Genomic DNA, 20,845 nt, shown 5'->3' with positions numbered 1-20,845 from the left:
ACTGGCCAATAAAAAGAAAATATTAAGATGGGCAAAATAACACACTCTGGACAGAGGAACTCTTCCTAGAAGGCCAGCCTCCCGAAGTCGCATCTTTACTGTTGTACGAGATCTTCAGTTTCTTAGCAATTTCTCACATGGAATAGCCTTAATTTCTCAGAACAAGAATAGACTGATGAGTTTCAGAAGAAAGGTCTTTGTTTCTGGCCATTTTGGGCCTGTAATCAAACCCACAAATGCTGATGCTCCAGATACTCAGCTAGTCTAAAGAAGGCCTGTTTTATTGCTCCTTTAACCAGAACAACAGATTTCAGCTGTGCTAACATAATTGCAGAAGTGTTTTCTAATGATCAATTAGCCTTAAAAATGATCAACTTGGATTAGCTAACACAACGTGCCATGTAGATATTCCATAACAAATCTGTTTCCAGCTACAATAGTAATTTACAGCATTAACAATGTCTACACTGTATTTCTGATCAATTTGATGTTATTTTAATTGCCAAAAAGTGTGCTTTTCTTTCAAAAATAACGACATTTCCAAGTGACCCCAAACTCTTGAACGGTAGTGTACATTTATGCACACACATACATACCAACGATGTCAGAGAGTGACATTGATAAGACAGTACCACTTCATAGGACACTTCTCTGCCACATCGCCCCTGTTTCCCCCCCACGTCTTCATATCACACAGTCACAGCCTGGTCTAACCCTCCATTGGCCACGCTATCCGCCTCAATTACCCAGTTACCATCTGGTCACCCACAAACATGGAGGCAGGAGAAGATATAAACTGTTACAGGACCGGCTCAATGCTCTGATCTTCTCCACCCCTCCCCCACCTCCCTCTCTCTCACTCTCTCTCTTTCTCTCTACCATATGATGTTGTTCAGTGACTGTACCACCTCAAAGACATTCTTGGGTTTCAATTGAGTTTAAAGTCAATATACAGACTAGAGTGTTTTAGCATTACTGGCTGCTTTAATAACTCTATTTCACTGTACTGGGGGAATACTGAACACTGCCTGCCTTTGTCGGGGTTGGAATCTAAATGCTTCTTTATTAACTCATACTTTACTTAAGTCCTCACCAAACACATCTTTAGTAGAATGGCGTTCTAATCTCAGGTTTAATGCTTTTGATGTCCTGGATTTCATCTGGTGTGCATGTTTGATTGAAAGTGGTTTAAGAGTCCTTTCTGATTAATGGTAGATGGTCTGCGCTAGAGGCGCAGCCTCCCTTCTCTTCCTCTGTCACAGCTCAGGGCTAAATAATATCTCTATCTAACCTAATGGGATACAGTACCTCTCTCTCCCCTCTGGGCATCAGTTTAACCTTTTCACCTCCAGCTGTTATTGAGACACTTCTCTCAAATACTTACATATTCCCACTGTGTATCTTAATAACATATCTCTGTGTATCTTAATAACATATCTCTGTGTATCTTAATAACATATCTCTGTGTATCTTGATAACATATCTCTGTGTATCTTGATAACATATCTCTGTGTATCTTGATAACATATCTCTGTGTATCTTAATAACATATCTCTGTGTATAATAAGATAATAATATGTATCAGTATTGTTCTCTAAATGTTCTCTCTGTGCTTCCTCTCTGTCAGGTATTACATCCAGGAGAACCGGCCCAGGAACCTGTATGGGATGGTCTGTCACTCGTGTCAAAATGCACCGCGCAACACTAAAGAGTGTACGTTTTCTTATACCTACAAGTTCTACAACACAAACAGAACCAGAACCCAGGCCAGAGAGGGTCAGAGACAGTCACAGAGTGACCGAGAGCGATACTTGTAAGATCAGGCGAGTGAGGGCTGCGGAGGGCTGGGACCATTTAATGAACACAGACAAACAGAGCAGAACACAGGGAGCAACAGCATGATGTTATCTCACCATGGTCTGGAGCTGCTTCCTCATAGTGCTGCTCGACCCTAGGAATTGTTTTTAGTGTCCGTCGCTCAAAGCAACACTCCCTGGCATATTGTTTTGCCCGGAAATTGAAATCATTATTATTGTGTCATTTTAATGACTGTGTTTTGAAATATGACAACCTTAAACAGACTGGAACCTGCTGTGAGGAGGATGGGTGAGAGATGAGGGAGGGATGAGAACAGACGAGTGTAAAACAACAAACACACACTTTTCAACAAGCAGCTAATTGTTTCTTGCAGGCAGAGAGTTAGGGAGGGAAAGAGGCAGAGAGTTAGGGAGGGAAAGACGTGTGAGGGTACATTTTGATTAACCGTTTTGAAAGTCTTGAAAATACCCAAACCAGAAATATGTAGTTGAAGCGTGGAGTTACTAGCTCAGGGTGAAGGCAGGCCAGCACTCACCAAGTAATCTGTAAATTACCCTGGCTTCCAGCTATCTCTCTCTCTCTCTGTGTGTATGTGTGTGTGTGTGTATGTGTATGTGTATGTGTATGTGTATGTGTATGTGTGTGTGTGTGTGTGTGTGTGTGTGTGTGTGTGTGTGTGTGTGTTACCGCAGCTCCCAGCTAGCTCCCAGCACCACGTGGTGTAATAATTAAAACGTTTGGAGGGCATGAAAAAGATGATTAACATGTTTCTGCCTGTCCTGGGGCTTCTCTTCAGCAGCAGCCTGTCCTCTCTAGGATGTATACAGCGGGGTGCGAAATTATTGACACCCTTGATAAAGATTAGAAAAAATGACTGTACAAAATAAATAATTAAAATACTGAGCTATAGTGTATGCACACATTTTTGGGGAAATTAGATTATTTTATGGAAATATAATTGCTCAGAGAAGTGATATTTTTGTTTTCTCAAAAAGGTAAGGGTCAAAATGATTGACACCCCTGTTTCCAATAGCGTTCAATACCTAACTTGTGAGGATAAAGGCACTGAGCCTTTTTCTACACTGTTTTCTGACTTGGAGGACACACTGGGAAGAATATTAGACCATCGTTCCAGATGATATCCTCAGTCTGCTCTAATGGACTGCCCTCTTCAATTCTCACCACATGTTTTCAATGGGGTTCAGGTTCGGAGACAGAGATGGCCATTGCAAATGTTGATTTTGTGGACAATTAACCATTTCTTTGTGGATAGTGATGTGTGCTTGGGGTTATTGTCTTGCTGGAAGATCCACTTACGGCCAAGTTTCAGCCTCCTGGCAGAGGCAACCAGGTTAATGACTAAAATGCCCTGGTACTGTGTAAAGTTTGTATTGCCGTTGTCCTTAATAAGGGCCCCAGTTCCAGTGGATGCAAAATAGCCCCATAACATCAAAGATCCACCACCATATTTTACAGTAGGTATGGGGTTCTTTTCTGTTCATGCATTCTCATTTAAACGCCAAACCCACCACTGGTGTGCGAGGCCAGAGCTCTTTTTTTCATGTCATCCAACACATGTAAATGCCTGGAGTTTGCTAAACGGCATTTGCACTTGGATTAGAAACAGTGCTTTGATCAGATGACATGAATATAGAGCCCTCCGGCCACACACGTCAGTGGTGGGTTTGCTGTTGAAATTAGAATTACCTTTTTGAGAGAATAATAAGTATTACTTGTTAAACAAAAATATCTTTCTCTGAGCAATTGTATTAGTAGAAAAGTATAGCAAAAAATGTAAGCATACAATATAGCTTACTATTTGAATAATTTATTTTATAAACAGTTATTTTTGTTCATCTTTATCAAGGGTGTCGATAAGTTCGGACCACACTGTACGTCTGGACCTCCTCTCTTGGCTATATACACCTATACATATCTATACCATCTGTCTGTCCCCTGTTTACCGTCATGTACTCCATATACTGTAACAGGCTAGGTTTGAACTTTGAACCTAGGTCATCATCTAATATATATGCAGCAGTTTCATACAATAATATATTTAATCTGTCTGATCTGATCAGTGAATAAACAGTCTGAAGCAGCATGAAGATGTCCAGAATCTTTCGAGGATATGAAGCTGAAAGTGTTGGTCTATTTTAATATCTGCCTGTAGGAAAGCCTTGGTCTATTCTAAAGTCTGCCTGTAGGAAAGCCTTGGTCTATTCTAATGTCTACCTGTAGGAAAGCCTTGGTCTATTCTAATGTCTGCCTGTAGGAAAGCTTTGGTCTATTCTAATATCTGCCTGTAGGAAAGCCTTGGTAGGAACGCTTTGGTCTATTCTAATGTCTGCCTGTAGGAAAGCCTTGGTCTATTCTAATATCTGCCTGTAGGAAAGCCTTGGTCAATTCTAATGTCTGCCTGTAGGAAAGCCTTGGTCTATTCTAATATCTGCCTGTAGGAAAGCCTTGGTCTATTCTAATATCTGCCTGTAGCAAAGCCTTGGTCTATTCTAATGTCTGCCTGTAGGAAAGCCTTGGTCTATTCTAATGTCTGCCTGTAGGAACGCTTTGGTCTATTCTAATATCTTCCTGTAGGACAGCCTTGGTCCTTTATGATTGCCAGTAGGAATGCCTTGGTCTATTCTGATTGCCAGTAGGAAAGCCTTAGTCTTCCTGGCTCTAGGGTTCACAGCAAAAGAAACAGAACAGTGACTAAGATGTGAAATCACGCTCCACTAAACAAACAGGATTTGTATATTACCCACAGAAAATAAACAAACACCCAGAACACTGATGACTCTGACCACAAAGAGGTGTGTGTGTTTGTGTGTGTGGGGGGGGGGAGACGGGGGGAGAGAGAGAGACCACATGGACTCGGTAGTGCCTGATTTAAAACGAGAATAAAAGTTGATTTAGGATCTGTCAGGAGTTTACAGCTCCATTAAAGCTGAAGAAAACAGTCAATCAACAACCTCGAAGGGCAGCGTGTCCCAAACTCGGCCTCGGGACTCCAAGGGGTACACATTTAGGTTTTTGCCCTAGCACTACACAGCTGATTCAAATAAAATAAAATTGTATTTGCCACATGCGCCGAATAGAACAGGTGTAGTCCTTACAGTGAAATACTTACTTATAAGCCCTTAACCAACAATACAGTTTTAAGAAAAATAAGTGTTAAGTTTACTAAAATAAACTGAAGTAAAAAAAATAATACATTTTAAAAATGAAAGAGCAACAATAATAAACAGTAACGAGGCTATATACAGAGGGTAACGGTATAGAGTCAATGTGCGAGGGCACAGGTTAGTCGAGGTAATTGAGGTAATGTGTACAGTAAAGTGACTATGCATAGATAATTAAAAAAAGAGTAGCAGCAGCATAAAAATGGGGGGGGGGGGGGGACAATGCAAATAGTCTGGGTAGCCATTTTGATTAGCTGTTCAGGAGTCTTATAGCTTGGAGGTAGAAGCTGTTAAGAAGCCTTTTGGACCTAGACTTGGCGTTCCGGTACCGCTTGCCGTGCGGTAGCAGAGAGAACAGTCTATGACTGGGGTGGCTGGAGTCTTTAGCAATCTTTAGGGCCTTCCTCTGACACTGCCTGGTATAGAGGTCCTGGATGGCAGGAAGCTTAGTCCCAGTGATGTAATTGGCCGTTCGCATGACCCTCTGTAGTGCCTTGCGGTCGGAGGTTGAGCAGTTGCCATACCAGGCGGTGATGCAACCAATCAGGATGCTCTCGATGGTGCAGCTGTATAACTTTTTGAGGATCTGAGGACACATGCCAAATCTTTTCAGTCTCCTGAGGTAGAATAGGCGTTGGGCGTGCCCTCTTCGCGACTGTCTTGGTGTGTTTGGACCATGTTAGTTCGTTGGTGATGTGGACACCAAGGAACTTGAAGCTCTCAACCTGCTCCACTACAGCCCCGTCAATGAGAATGGGGGCATGCTCAACCCTCCTTTTCATGTAGTCCACGATCCTCTCCTTTATCTTGATCATGTTGAGGGAGAGGTTATTATCCTGGCACCACACTGCCAGGTCTCTGACCTCCTCCCTATAGACTGTCTCGTTGTTGACGGTGATCAGGCCTACCACTGTTGTGTCGTCGGCAAACTTAATGATGGTGTTGGAGTCGTCTTTGGCCATGCAGTCAAGGGTGAACAGGAAGCACAGGAAGTACAGGAGGGGACTAAGCACGCACCCCTCCAGGGCCCCCGTGTAGAGGATCAGTGTGACGGATGTGTTGTGTTACCTACCCTTACCACCTGGGGGCGGCCCATCAGGAAGTCCAGGATCCAGTTGCAGAGGGAGGTGTTCAGTCCCAGGATCCTTAGCTTCATGATGAGCTTTGAGGGCGCTATGGTGTTGAACGCTGAGCTGTAGTCAATGAACAGCATTCTCACGTAGGTGTTCCTTTTGTCCAGGTGGGAAAGGGCAGTGTGGAGTGCAATAGAGATTGCATCATCTAGTGATCTGTTGGGTAGATGTGAGCCATGACCAACCTTTCAAAGCACTTCATGGGTACAGACGTGAGTGCTACGGGTCGGCTGTCTTTTAGGCAGTTTACCTTGGTGTTCTTGGGCACAGGGACTACGGTGGTCTGCTTGAATGATCAAAGTTTGTTGATTAGTTTATTATTTGAATCAGCTGTGTAGTGATAGGCCAAAAACCAAAACATGCCCCCCTTGCATGGCTTCCTTCAGATACAGAAGTAGTATCTGTGTTGTAACTGTGTAGTATCTGTGTGTTCCAGGCATGCTTACCAAAGTTGTGCTGTCAGGCAAAGCCCCCAGTGTCTCAACCAGCAGTACCACCATGTTCCCTCACCCTCACAAAGACCCCACAGGACAGGGTCACCTAGCAACTGCTCTCATCATCGCCATGTCAACCATCTTCATCATGGCCATCGCCATTGTCCTCATCATCATGTTCTACATCCTCAAAGCCAAGCCCAGCGGACAGGGTAACACTCACACACACGCTCACACCCAGACGGCAAGATAACACTCACACACACACATGCTCACACCCAGACACCCAGCGGGCAAGATAACACTCACACATGCTCACACCCAGAGGGCAGGATAACACTCACACACACACATACTCACACAGACACCCAGCGGGCAGGATCACTCTCTCTCTCTCACACACACACACACACACACACACACACACACACACACACACACACACACACACACACACACACACACACACACACACACACACACACACATACTCACACCCAGAAACCTAGTGGGCAGGATAACACTCACACACATATACCTGTACTCACACACAGTGGACAGGGTAACAATCAGTGTGCACGTACACTAAACTTTCTCTCTCTCTCTGTGTGTGTTCACAGCATGCTGCTCTGGTCAGGTGGTGAAGGCTGTGGAGGCTCAGACCAACAAACAGGAGGATAAGAAAGATGTTCCAGGTGAGGCTACATATCACTACACAACACAACGACACAACACACACACAGATAGACAACACACTACACAACACAGACACAACACAGACACAACGACACAACACACAGATAGACAACACACTACTTAGTTAACAGAAAACACACTACACAGACACAATGACACAACACACACACACACAGATAGACAACACACTACTTAGTTAACAGAAAAACACACTACACAACACAGACACAACGACACAACACACACACACAGATAGACAACACACTACTTAGTTAACAGAAAAACACACTACAGAACACGGACACAATGACACAACACACAGACACAACACAGACACAACACAGACACAACACACATGCACAGATAGACAACACACTACTTAGTTAACAGAAAAACACACTACAGAACACAAACTTGTACTTACAGTACCAGTTTTGGACTCAGACATAATCTATAGTCTGGTTTATTAGACTAACATAAAGAGACATTCCTAATCTATAGTCTGGTTTATTAGACTAACATAAAGAGACATTCTTAATCTATAGTCTGGTTTATTAGACTAACATAAAGAGACATTCCTAATCTATAGTCTGGTTTATTAGACTAACATAAAGATACATTCTTAATCTATAGTCTGGTTTATTAGACTAACATAAAGAGACATTCTTAATCTATAGTCTGGTTTATTAGACTAACATAAAGAGACATTCTTAATCTATAGTCTGGTTTATTAGACTAACATAAAGAGACATTCCTAATCTATAGTCTGGTTTATTAGACTAACATAAAGAGACATTCTTAATCTATAGTCTGGTTTATTAGACTAACATAAAGAGACATTCTTAATCTATAGTCTGGTTTATTAGACTAACATAAAGAGACATTCTCATACCTGATGGCTGTCTGTCATGCCTGGGGCTTGTGGGTTTGACACTGTGCGTGCGTGTGTGTGTGTGTGTGTGTGGTTGACAATGATGAGGAGTACATTCCGTGTGCAGTGAGCGCAGCATGGTGGAATGTTTAGATTAGACTGTGGCACTAGCTCTAGGCCGTCAGTGTTCCACTCGCACTAACCAGAATGTTAACAACCGACTGACTCCTTCAGGGGTTATCAACCTCACGCTAATACACCTACTGTCATCTCACATAGGCCTACCATTTACCTCCAGTATGGTAATAGTTATACATACAGTCCTTTAGGTTTAGGAATCAAACCTGCGTGTTTGGGTTTGCAAATTAAAAGAATCACAAACATAAGTGTTTTATTCTTAAAACTGAATGTCTGTTTACATTTTCTCCGTGTATTGGTGAAAGCATACTGTATCGTGTGTGTATGTTTTGGGGAAAGTGTGCGTGCATGTGTGTGCATTAAGCAGCTGTCTCATAAGTCTCTATGATTGACATTTCCGGTAGAGCTGGGAGCTATGAGTCTGTCTGAGACGTCTGAGGCGTACACCATCTAGGCTGACAGTGCCAGACACTTATAGGCTTTAAACTTTGATATGATTGCATTTGAACACTAGTCTTGTTAATTGATTTATTTTGAAAATAATGGGCCCTTTATGCCCCAGGTTATTTTGATGATCATTTCTGACTTTTACCAGAATTAAAAGAACTGTGGGAGAAATAACATTTGATTAACAAAACATGTTTTCTTTCTTTCAGACAATGTTGTAATTTTCTCCGAAAAGGATGAATTTGACAAACTCAAACCTACGCCTCCGAAGACGGTGAAAAGGTAAGGTGTCCTGGTCACCTGCACACATGACAAACATCAAACACACAAACTGACACAAAAGGTGTGCAATGGTTACCAATATCACTAAGATCATGTGTTTGGTGTGTGTGTGTGTGTGTGTGTCTGCAAGCTTGTTTTTGTGCATGTCTGAGTTGCGTAGGGGTTGTGTACACTGTAAAACCAAATGTTTAGAATCTGAACCTGTCAAGGTATTTTTCATTTCTGTGAAAACGCGTCACAGTGTAGATTGAAAACATGTTTATTCTCTGTAAGACTTTTTAAATACATTAACACGTTTATTCAGCACAAGGCATTTAGGTTTTAAACGCTAAACGCTGCTTTAACACTGTAGGGTGTAAAGCCGTATTTGCACATTTCCCAGCATGCCTTTCGAATGAATGTGAGAGATTCTGACCCTTGACTGTGTTTGTTAGTAACAGAGACATAGTTGTTGCATTCAATAATTTCACCAAGTGACTGTGTTTGAATTAAAAGTAAACCCTTTATCACCACATGTTGCACGTTTCATAAAGCCTCTGGTCTGAAAATCCTGGCTCATGGGCCACATCAGACCTATATACACTCATGTAAACATGGATAGACACAGACGATGTGTTGGTTTCATACAGTATCACAAGTCACATGTACACACAATGTGCTGGTTTTTGAAGTGATTTGTATTTCCTTCCTCCAGCCAGAGGGAGGATATCCATTCATTGGAATATTTTAATCAGCCACAACCTGCACTCAGAATGGCTGCTATGGTGAAGGACTTAACAAACAAGACTACCTAAACCACGTGTCAAACTCATTCCACGGAGGGGCAGAGTGTGTGCAGGTTTTCACTTGATTGATGAATTAAGGTCACTAATTAGTAAGGAACTCCCCTCACTTGGTTGTCTAGGGCTTACTTGAAAGTAAAAACAAAAAAACAGCAGGCCCTCCATGGAATGAGTTTGACACCCCTGACCTAAACCATCTAAACTGGAACAACTATCCCAGTAACTGGTGCAATAAATCCAACCTCTTACAGATTGGATTGGTTTAGAAACAGTTATTTAAATTATTTCTCTTTGTATAGTATAAGATAAATGAATCAATCAATATGCATGAGTAAACATAGATATTGAAACAAACTATTCTAAAGAGCAACCTACAACAAAGCATTCTGGGAAATATGATAATGAGGCCCTTCCCACATCTTTTTCACTCAGAGTTAACGGAAATGAACTCAACACAGTTGAGTAACAACACCACCACTTGATTTAAAATATTTCTTGAATCAAATGTCCTGTTCAGTGCTGAAATGTAGGTAAGGTGACAGACATTCACCTGATCTGAATTTAAAGCAAATAAAGTCACATCAATGTCTAATGACTAAAGTAATTCTAAACAGTGGTTAAAACACTAGTGGTTAAAATCTGAACACTAAGGAGATATGGGTGTTCTCATGGTTGGAAACTGACTGGAAAAAAACAAGACTTTCATGTTTAATCAAGCATTCTAAACGCCTGTGTTTAAGATGAGAACACTTATTGGCAGTTCTAAATGCCTAATGTTTCAGTTTTAAACACTGATGTTTAGGTTAGGTACGTGTCACATGCTTCCTGGTTTTACAGTGTAGTGGTTGACTGGGGGCCTCAGAGACAGAGGTTCTTTTATCTGTTTTTTGGAATCTGCCTGTAATTAGACTACCACAGGACAAGTCACTGCAGCAGAGCATCGCTGCCAGCCCTTTTAGTGGGGAGACAGTGTGTGTGTGTCCCCTTGCGTGGGCATGGAAAAAACAAGTTCACTTGAGGATTTTTCTGAAGCAGAGTGATTATGTGGCTTTGGAGGGTGAGGTAGCTGAGCACAGATTGGCCCTGGAGGAGGGGAGGGAGAGTGGAGTGGGGGATGAATATAAAGAGAGCGAGGGGAAGGTGGGTAGGAGAGAGAGGCAAAGAGAGGTGAGGAAAGATTGGGGGTAAAGAGAGCGAGAGATAATTACTCTTTAGCGCAGCCAAACCACCAGGTGGATGACAGCTCCTCGCCCTTCCCCTTCTGTCCTCTGCTCTCTTTCCCCCTCTCTCCTTTCTTCAGTCTCAACCCCACAATCGCAGACAATGAAGCCTTATTCATTATGACAGACAGCAATGAGAACAGACATATACACTCACGTAAACATGGACAGACACAGACGATGTGTTTTTCATACAGTGTCACATGTGCACACACTGTATATGGTCTGTAATGAACAAGTTACATGTCAACACACACATTAACATTAGCATTACATCACCTAGCTAGACTCAGCAGAGGTAAATAGTGTGGCTAACTGCATTCCAGAGGATGTGCTAACTCACTGTCTTAGCTTCCAGAGTGGGTGTAGGGTGACTGAGAAACAATGCGTGTGTGTGTTCGCGCGTGTGTACGTGCACACATGTAAAAACTATCTCTGAGAATCTTTGTCAACAAGGTGTTTTTGGGAGAAAGTCCCAGTGTTACACACTGTCAGTGGCGTTCTGTGGAACCAAAGCTAAATATGCAAGCTAAAACAAGAGGCTACTCACAGTGTAACAATTAGGCTGAAGCTACATAACATTAGCATAACTAGACACAGCTAAATATCAGTTGAAAAGGTCATGAAGGCTTAGTGTTATTAAGCTGACTGATATGGAGATTTGACAACTGACTTTCTCTCTCCTCCCCAGTGAGAATGATGCATCGTCAGAGAACGAGCAGCTGTTGAGTCGTAGTATGGATAGTGATGAGGAGGCAGCATTGGAGAGGCAGGGGGCAGCCGATCCTAACCCCAGCCTCTGTCTCCTGAACCTGGGAACCAAGCCGGACCTCTGCCTGCTTTCCCTGGGGCTCCTCAACAAGGATAAGACTGGATCCAACCCCACCAGCCCTATCAACGCTAACAACATTAGCAATAGCAATGCAAACATCATCAATAACAACAACAAGGCTACAGGGGTGAGAGAGATCAGTCATTCACAACCAACTATGTACTTTTACAATGTATTGCGATGTAATTACTTTGTAACTTACTTTACTTTTCTCTCTGTCTCTTCCTACAGATTCAGAGCCGGAGGAAAAAGATCCTCGATCTGTATGCTAGAGCCTGCAATGTGGCCGAGGGTGAGAACTCACACGTACACCCCCAGGTTTCAGCCCTATAGAACTGCCCTTCGACTGGTTTCAGTCCTATAGAACTGCCCTTCGACTGGTTTCAGCCCTATAGAACTGCCCTTCGACTGGTTTCAGCCCTATAGAACTGCCCTTCGACTGGTTTCAGCCCTATAGAACTGCCCTTCGACTGGTTTCAGCCCTATAGAACTGCCCTTCGGCTGGTTTCAGCCCTATAGAACTGCCCTTCGACTGGTTTCAGCCCTATAGAACTGCCCTTCGACTGGTTTCAGCCCTATAGAACTGCACTTCGACTGGTTTCAGCCCTATAGAACTGCCCTTCGACTGGTTTCAGCCCTATAGAACTGCCCTTCGACAGGTTTCAGCCCTATAGAACTGCCCTTCGACTGGTTTCAGCCCTATAGAACTGCCCTTCGACTGGTTTCAGTCCTATAGAACTGCCCTTCGACTGGTTTCAGCCCTATAGAACTGCCCTTCGACTGGTTTCAGTCCTATAGAACTGCCCTTCGACTGGTTTCAGTCCTATAGAACTGCCCTTCGACAGGTTTCAGCCCTATAGAACCTATAGGGCCTGCGAATTCCTTGTGTTTTTTCAATGTGGCCCTTTTATAATGTGTGTACCACCCCTGCTATAGAAGTACTCTTCGACTGTCTAGCGAAGGAATCTTGTATGCTGATCTCTAGCCACAACACACACATCCTAACCCTCCCTCTCCCTTCCTCTCCCCAGGTCTAAGTCCTACAGAACTACCATTTGACTGTCTGGAGAAGGCCAGTCGGATGCTGAGCTCCTCCTACAGTAGTGAGGCAGCCGTGGTGAAGACCTGGAGACACCTGGCAGAGAGTTTTGGCCTGAAGAGGGATGAGATCGGAGGGATGAGTGACGGCCTGCAGCTGTTTGAGAGGATCAGTACAGCCGGATACAGCATCCCAGACCTGCTAACCAGACTGGTGCAGATAGAGAGACTGGATGCTGTGGAGTCACTATGTTCTGATGTACTGGGAGGAGGAGATACACACACTGTCCCTCTGTCCTCACCACGGTGTGCAAGCGTCTGACTCATATACACACTAATGTTCACACACACTCATATACACACATGCAACAGACGCATGTGCATATACCCGCACATACATTCAGAAACAAACAGTTTTATCCCTCAACATGAAGAATGTCAGCAGGCCTCTCCAGATCTGAAATCTCTCTCCTCCTCGTCTCTCTGTCTTCCTCTGGCAATGGACTGGCAATTAACCTCGCTCGACAAAAGCTTTTTATAACCTTCTTTAACATTTTTGCTTTTGTTTACATAGATCACATGTAGTACATTTCATAATATCAGATTTTAAAAATGGCATAATGGACCTCTGCCAGGACCCCTGTGGCCCCAGACCCTCTATTACCCCGCCTGCCCCCAGCGGTCAGCTGCTGCCACTGGCTCTAATTGGTTATCGTGTGGCGGTCTGGTATAATAGTGTTGTGGTTCACAGTCGAGACTTTCAGCACCTAATTAACCACTAAAACCAATGAACCAGTAAAGACCAGATGCCAGAGACTATTAAAGAGACTGCTAACAGACTAGGCCTACTGCAGCCTGAGGAATGCAGGGAGACAGAACTCCAGGAGACCCAGCACTGAGCAACGCTATGGTCAGCCGGGCTCTGACACTATGCTGGGTGATTCCACAGGATGGCAGCCATTTTGTGCCAAAAAGCTCAGCACATACAGTGGGGAGAACAAGTATTTGATACACTGCCGATTTTGCAGGTTTTCCTACTTACAAAGAATGTCGAGGTCTGTAATTTTTTATCATATGTACACTTCAACTGTGAGAGACAGAATCTAAAACAAAAATCCAGAAAATCATATTGTATGATTTTTAAGGAATTAATTTGCATTTTATTGCATGACATAAATATTTGATACATCAGAAAAGCAGAACTTAATATTTGGTACAGAAACCTTTGTTTGCAATTATAGAGATCATACGTTTCCTGTAGTTCTTGACCACGTTTGCACACACTGCAGCAGGGATTTTGGGCCCACTCCTCCATACAGATCCTTCAGGTTTCAGGGCTGTCGCTGGGCAATACGGACTTTCAGCACCCTCCAAAGATTTTCTATTGGGTTCAGGTCTGGAGACTGGCTAGGCCACTCCAGGACCTTGAGATGCTTCTTACGGAGCCACTCCTTAGTTGCCCTGGCTGTATGTTTTGGGTCGTTGTCATGCTGGAAGACCCAGCCACGACCCATCTTCAATGCTCTTACTGAGGGAAGGAGGTTGTTGGCCAAGATCTTGCGATACATGGCCCTCATCCATCCTCCCCTCAATACGGTGCAGTCGTCCTGTCCCCTTTGCAGAAAAGCATCCTTTGGGTTGGGATGGTGTTCTTGGGGTTGTACTCATCCTTCTTCTTCCTCCAAACACGGTGAGTGGAGTTTAGACCAAAAAGCTCTATTTTTGTCTCATCAGACCACATGACCTTCTCCCATTCCTCCTCTGGATCATCCAGATGGTCATTGGCAAACTTCAGACGGGCCTGGACATGCACTGGCTTGAGCAGGGGGACCTTGCGTGCGCTGCAGGATTTTAATCCATGACGGCGTAGTGTGTTACTAATGGTTTTCTTTGAGACTGTGGTCCCAGCTCTCTTCAGGTCATTGACTAGGTCCTGCCGTGTAGTTCTGGGCTGATCCCTCACCTTCCTCATGATCATTGATGCCCCACGAGGTGAGATCTTGTATGGAGCCCCAGACCGAGGGTGATTGACCGTCATCTTGAACTTCTTCCATTTTCTAATAATTGCAGCAACAGTTGTTGCCTTCTGACCAAGCTGCTTGCCTATTGTCCTGTAACCCATCCCAGCCTTGTGCAGGTCTACAATTTTATGCCTGATGTCTTTACACAGCTCCCTGGTCTTGGCCATTGTGGAGAGGTAGGAAGGAGTCTGTTTTATTCAGTGTGTGGACAGGTGTCTTTTATACAGGTAACGAGTTCAAACAGGTACAGTTAATACAGGTAATGAGTGGAGAACAGGAGGGATTCTTAAAGAAAAACTAACAGGTCTGTGAGAGCCGGAATTCCTACTGGTTGTTAGGTGATCAAATACTTATGTCATGCAATAAAATGCAAATTAATTACTTAAAAATCATACAATGTGATTTTCTGGATTTTTGTTTTAGATTATGTCTCTCACAGTTGAAGTGTACCTTTGATAAAAAATTACAGACCTCAACATTCTTTGTAAGTAGGAAAACCTGCAAAATCGGCAGCGTATCAAATACTTGTTCTCCCCACTGTATCAGCTAATGGTGATAAGCTCCCAGCTACAGAAATTTCAGGAACAAGAGAAGCCTCCTGTGTGTTTGGTTTATAGTGTTTTAACAGTGCCTTTCTATACCTCCACGAATGCTTTTTCGGTTGAGTGACTGGGGAGGCACACTCCCATCGCTCAGTGTGTCTTCCCTGCTCTGGTGTTTCAAGTTAGCCACGTTTAAAGGGGCTGGACTCCGGTAGTGTATATGAATCATAAAATGTGCATGTACAATGTTCATCATTTAGCACGTATCCATAACAGCTTCTTTAAGTTTCTCCTTGTTATTTTCAATTCAAACACAGCGTCAACAGAAGGCTAGTGGTTTAGGTAGGTAGTTTAGTGACAGAAGATGACTGACTGTACTGTATGTGCAGAACCTGGACCTCTTACCTCAGGATCACAAACGCTCCACAGACTAAACTTTAGAAACAATGGAAACAAAAACAATTTTATGGAAAAAATGGAAATGTATATATAACTTATTATTGTACATACTGTATGCATCAATAAAGAAGTATCAATTTAAAAAGTCCAAGCTATTATTTATTTACAGTAAAAAGATAAAATGATATTTTTGGATAATGGTTTTGGTAACAGTAATGTTATTCCAATAATAAGACCACTCCTTATCCCTCGTTGTTTACATAAAGGATGTCATGTTTTCTGTGGTTGATCAAACTATTCTCTCAAAGAAGAGGAATCTGCTGGAACAGCTGATTACCATATATCTCAGATTACTAGAGAGGTTTACACTACAACTGGGCACTGGTGGAAATCTGGTTACTCTATATCAGTATGACATCATGACGTCAGACCTTGGAGCATCATCTGTACAATAACCAGAGTCTGCCATGTTAGTCTCTCTGCCAAGACATCACACAGCCATCGTTTGTGATAAATAATGACGTTCATCTCTCTGCTGGCCAGTTACTAGTGCTTGGCTTGGCGTGAGTGTAGCGAGACGAGACAGAGAGTTGGACTCCTGAGGGCAGGGAGTGCCAACAAATAGTCAAGCTTCATACAGCCACTGTACCTGCTAACACACACACACACACTTTCCCTCGTTAAATACTTATTCCTTAAACAGGTCTCCAAAACCTGAGCTTGTTCCATATCTCTCATACATCCTATATCTTTGTTGCTACAGTGACATCCTATAGCCTAGTGTTGGTACAGTAGTATCTACTGATGATATAATGAAGGACCAGTTATGTCTAATCCCAGAGCATGCAGGGACACATCCAACACTGTGAATGTCATTAATCACTGTCAGACAAATATGGGAAACACTTTATTCTCTCCAGCCAGCCAAGGTTTGCAGCAGCATAGAGAAAGCTATACTGGACAAAAATATAAACACAACATGCAACAATTTCAAAAGAATTACTGAGTTACAGTTCATATAAGGAAATCAGTCAATTAAAATAAATAAATTAGACCCTAATGTATGGATTTCGCATGACTGTTCATCACAGACACCTTAAAAAAACATGACTGGGAATACAGATATGGTCACAGATACAGTGTCTTGCAAAGGTATTCATCCCCCTTGGCTTTGTTCCTATTATGTTGCATTACAACCTGTAATTTAAATTGATTTTTAGTTGGATTTCATGTAATGGACATACACAAAATAGTCCAAATTGGTCAAGTGAAATTAAAAAAATTACTTGTTTAAAACAATGTAAAAAGAAAAACAGAAAAGTGGTGTGTACACATGTATTCACCCCCTTCGCTATGAAGCCCCTAAATAATACCTGGTGCAACCAATTACCTTCAGAAGTCACAGAAGTAGTTAGATTGCACAAAGGTGGACTTTATTTAAGTGTCACATAATCTGTCACATGATCTCAGTGTATGCACCTGCACCTGTTCTGCAACACCACTAAGCAAGGGGCACCACCAAGCCAGCGGCACCATGAAGACCAAGGAGCTCTCCAAACAGGTCACGGACAAAGTTGTGGAGAAGTAGATATCAGGGTTGGGTTGTAAAAAAATATCCAAAACTTTGAACATCCCACAGAGCACCATTAAATCCATTATTAAAACATTTAAAGAATATGGCACCACAACAAACTTGTCAAGAGAGGGCCGCCCACCAAAACTCACAGACCAGGCAAGGAGGGCATTAATCAGAGGCAACAAAGAGACCAAAGATAACCCTGAAGGAGCTGCAAAGCTCCACAGCAGAGATTGGAGTATCTGTCCATAGGACCACTTTAAGCCTTACACGCCACAGAGCTGGGCTTTACGGAAGAGTGGCCAGAAAGAGCCCTTGCTTAAAGACTTAAAGACAAAAATAAGAAAACATGTTTGGTGTTCGCCAAAAGGCATGTGGGAGACTCCCCAAACATATGGAAGAAGGTACTCTGATCAGATGAGACTACAAATTCGTTTTTTGGCCATCAAGGAAAACGCTATGTCTGGCGCGAACCCAACACCTCTCATCACCCCGAGAACAACATCCCCACACTGAAGCATGGTGGTGGCAGCATCATGCTGTGGGGATGTTTTTCATCGGCAGGGACTGGGAAACTGGTCAGAATTGAAGGAATGATGGATGGTGCTAAATACAGGGAAATTCTTGAGGGAAAGCTGTTTCAGTCTTCCAGAGATTTGAGACTGGGACAGAGGTTCACCTTCCAGCAGGACAATGACCCCAAGCATACTGCTAAAGCAACACTCGGGTGGTTTAAGGGGAAACATTGAAATGTCTTGGAATGGCCTAGTCAAAACCCAGACATCAATTCAATTGAGAATCTGTGGTATGACTTAAATATTGAACCCATCCAATTTGAAGGAGCTGGAGCAGTTTTGCCTTTCAGAATGGCTAGATGTGCCAAGCTTACAGAGACATACCCCAAGAGACTTGCAGCTGTAATTGCTGCTAAAGATGGCTCTACAAAGTATTGACTTTGGGGGGGGGGGGGTGAATAGTTATGTAAGTTTTCAGTTTTTATCTTATTTCTTGTTTATTTCACAATAAAAAATATTTTGCATCTTCAAAGTGTTAGGCATGTTGTGTAAATCAAATGATACAAATCCCCAAAAAATCCATTTGAATTCCAGGTTAGAAGGCAAAAAAATAGGAAAAATGGGGGTGAATACTTTCGCAAGCCACTGTACTTTGGATCAGAAAACCTCATGTAGCGTGACACATCTTCTTCACATAGAGTTGATCAGGCTGTTGATTGTGGCCTATGGAATGTTCTCACTACTCTTCAATGGCTGTGCAATGTTGCTGGATATTGGCGGGAACTAGATCACGCTGTCGTACACGTCGATCCCGAGCATCCCAAACATGCTCAATGGGTGACTTGTCTGGTGAGTATGCAGGCCATGGAAATCTGTGACATTTTCAGCTTCCAGGAGTGTATAGATCCTTGCGACATGGGGCTGTGTATTATTATGCTGAAATATAAGGTGATTGTGGCAGATGAATGGCATGACAATGGACCTCAGGATCTCATCTCTGTTTCTGGCAGTTTGGGCATGTGGCAAACCCACAGTTTCATTGGCTGCCCAGTTGGCCTTTGCTGGCATGGTTACATGTGGTTCGCAGTTGTAAGGCCGGTTGAACACTGACAAATTCTCTAAAACGATGTTTGAGGCAGCTTATAGTAGAGAAATGAACATTAAATTATCTGGCAACAGATAATTTGGACATTCCTGCAGTCAGCATGCCAAATGCACTCTCTCTCAAAACTTGAGACGTCTGTGGCATTGTGTTGTGACAAAACTGTTAATTTTAGAGTGGCCTTTTATTGTCCCCAGCACAAGGTGCAACTGTGTAATGATCATGCTGTTTAATCAGCTTCTTGATATGCCACACCAACAGGGATGTAAACAAATTTGTGCACAAGATTTGAGAGAAATAATATTTTTAGGTGATTGGACAATTTCTGGGATCTTTTAGTTCAGCTCATGAAACATGGGACCAACACTTTACATGTTGCGTTTATATTTTTGTTCAGTGTAAGAGGAAGAATGTGCTCACTACACGGCAGGTAGCCTAGTGGTTAAGAGTGTTGGGTAAGTAACTGAAAGGTCGCTGGTTTGAATCCCCAAGCTGACTTGGTGAATATTATGTTGATGTGCCCTTGAGCAAGGCACTGATCCCTAATCGCTCTGGATAAGTGCGTCTGCTAAATTACTAAAATGTCAAATGTAGAGGGCTTTCTAGCACACATACTTAATCTAAACAAGCTTTTATCTGACACTACAGCGCAAAGGCAGGAGAGGACAGGGCATCTGAGGACTAACGTGTTAAACTAGGGCTGTATCAACTAGCTACTGTATGTTAGGACTGGATTCAATCAGTATCGCGGAAGATCTGTGTTAAAACGGAAAGCTAATTTTCGATTGAGCCGAAATATGCAGTGTTAACTGTAATGCAGTCTCCGCGACCGCGGGAACATTGCCTTTAATTGTCAATCGTGCTATAAAGTTGGATCTTCAGCGCTATCGATTGAATAGAGCCCGTGTCTCTCTAGTTCTGCACTATAAGCAAGTAGAGAAGTAGAGGGAGAGACAGAGAGCTCAGGACCAGACCCAGTCCCCTTCATTAATAAGGAGTGAATGCCCAGGTTAACAGGCTGCTGTGGCCATGCTCTCTCTCTCACCAAGCACTCTGCCAACCACATGGTTCCACTCTCTCAGGACTAGAGGCATAAACTGCTGCACAATGCTTTTAATGCATCACACACCACTCTACTGCCATCTCATAACTCAGCCAACTCAGAGGAATAATATACATTTGGTGGTCTGTAACGTCCAACATGATTGAATGACTTTATATCTGTGGCAAAGCGTAGCCACTAATGTTAAACAGGTAAATAGCGTTCTAATGAGGTAGACTGGGCAGATTGGAGGCCAGGGAATCTTTAACTGAGTTTCCACTGAGATCTGCTCCACTGGGAAACACTAACATAAATTATAGGGACCGCAGCTCTGGGCCTGACGCTGCGCAGGGGCTGTGTGTGTGTGTGTGTGTGTGAGGAGGGCACATAGCAGAACCACTGTGGGCCCATAGTGAGTAATGAAAGTTGATAAATCAGTTAGTGACAGGTCCTGAAGCAGTAAGGAGTGTTTAGGACCGTTACAGAGCCTTATTAAACTAACTGGTACCAGCACCCCCACAAGACTGTTCTGCAGCACTCACTTGCGCATGCTGTTCTTATGCAGGCACACACTTATGCAGGACTTTTTTTTTTCTCGATGTGAGGTGATGAAGAAACAAACCGTCAGACCAACATTTTAGAAAAGTCTGTATAGTCATAGGCAAACCTGTAAACAAGGAGTGACCTAAACAGGAACCAACACCCAACGAGCAGCATAGTAAGTTGAATTTTATTCAACATGGACTTGCAGGGCTCTTTCAAGAGGAGAGATCAG

The 20,845-nt window shown here is 43.1% G+C and overlaps 1 protein-coding gene across 3 annotated transcripts in view; it reads left to right on the top strand.

The window, feature by feature from the left end:
- The window catches only part of LOC110501718 (tumor necrosis factor receptor superfamily member EDAR), a 55,508-nt gene extending 41,573 nt beyond the window's left edge, over positions 1–13,935 (top strand). For all 3 annotated transcript variants that reach the window (XM_021579461.2, XM_036959070.1, XM_021579462.2), the window contains exons 5-11: positions 1,628–1,713; positions 6,570–6,779; positions 7,188–7,262; positions 8,929–9,001; positions 11,695–11,962; positions 12,067–12,127; positions 12,867–13,935. In XM_021579461.2, coding sequence (XP_021435136.2) covers positions 1,628–1,713; positions 6,570–6,779; positions 7,188–7,262; positions 8,929–9,001; positions 11,695–11,962; positions 12,067–12,127; positions 12,867–13,195 — 1,102 coding nt within the window. In that variant the 3' untranslated portion in view covers positions 13,196–13,935. The remainder of the gene's footprint in view (positions 1–1,627; positions 1,714–6,569; positions 6,780–7,187; positions 7,263–8,928; positions 9,002–11,694; positions 11,963–12,066; positions 12,128–12,866) is intronic.
- The last annotated feature ends 6,910 nt before the right edge of the window (positions 13,936–20,845 follow it).

The sequence above is a fragment of the Oncorhynchus mykiss genome, chromosome 22 (assembly GCF_013265735.2).
Source record: "Oncorhynchus mykiss isolate Arlee chromosome 22, USDA_OmykA_1.1, whole genome shotgun sequence".
NCBI classification, from domain to species: Eukaryota; Metazoa; Chordata; class Actinopteri; order Salmoniformes; family Salmonidae; genus Oncorhynchus; species Oncorhynchus mykiss.
The sequence above is the reverse complement of the archived record's forward strand: the minus strand, read 5'-3'. Positions and strand labels throughout refer to the sequence as shown.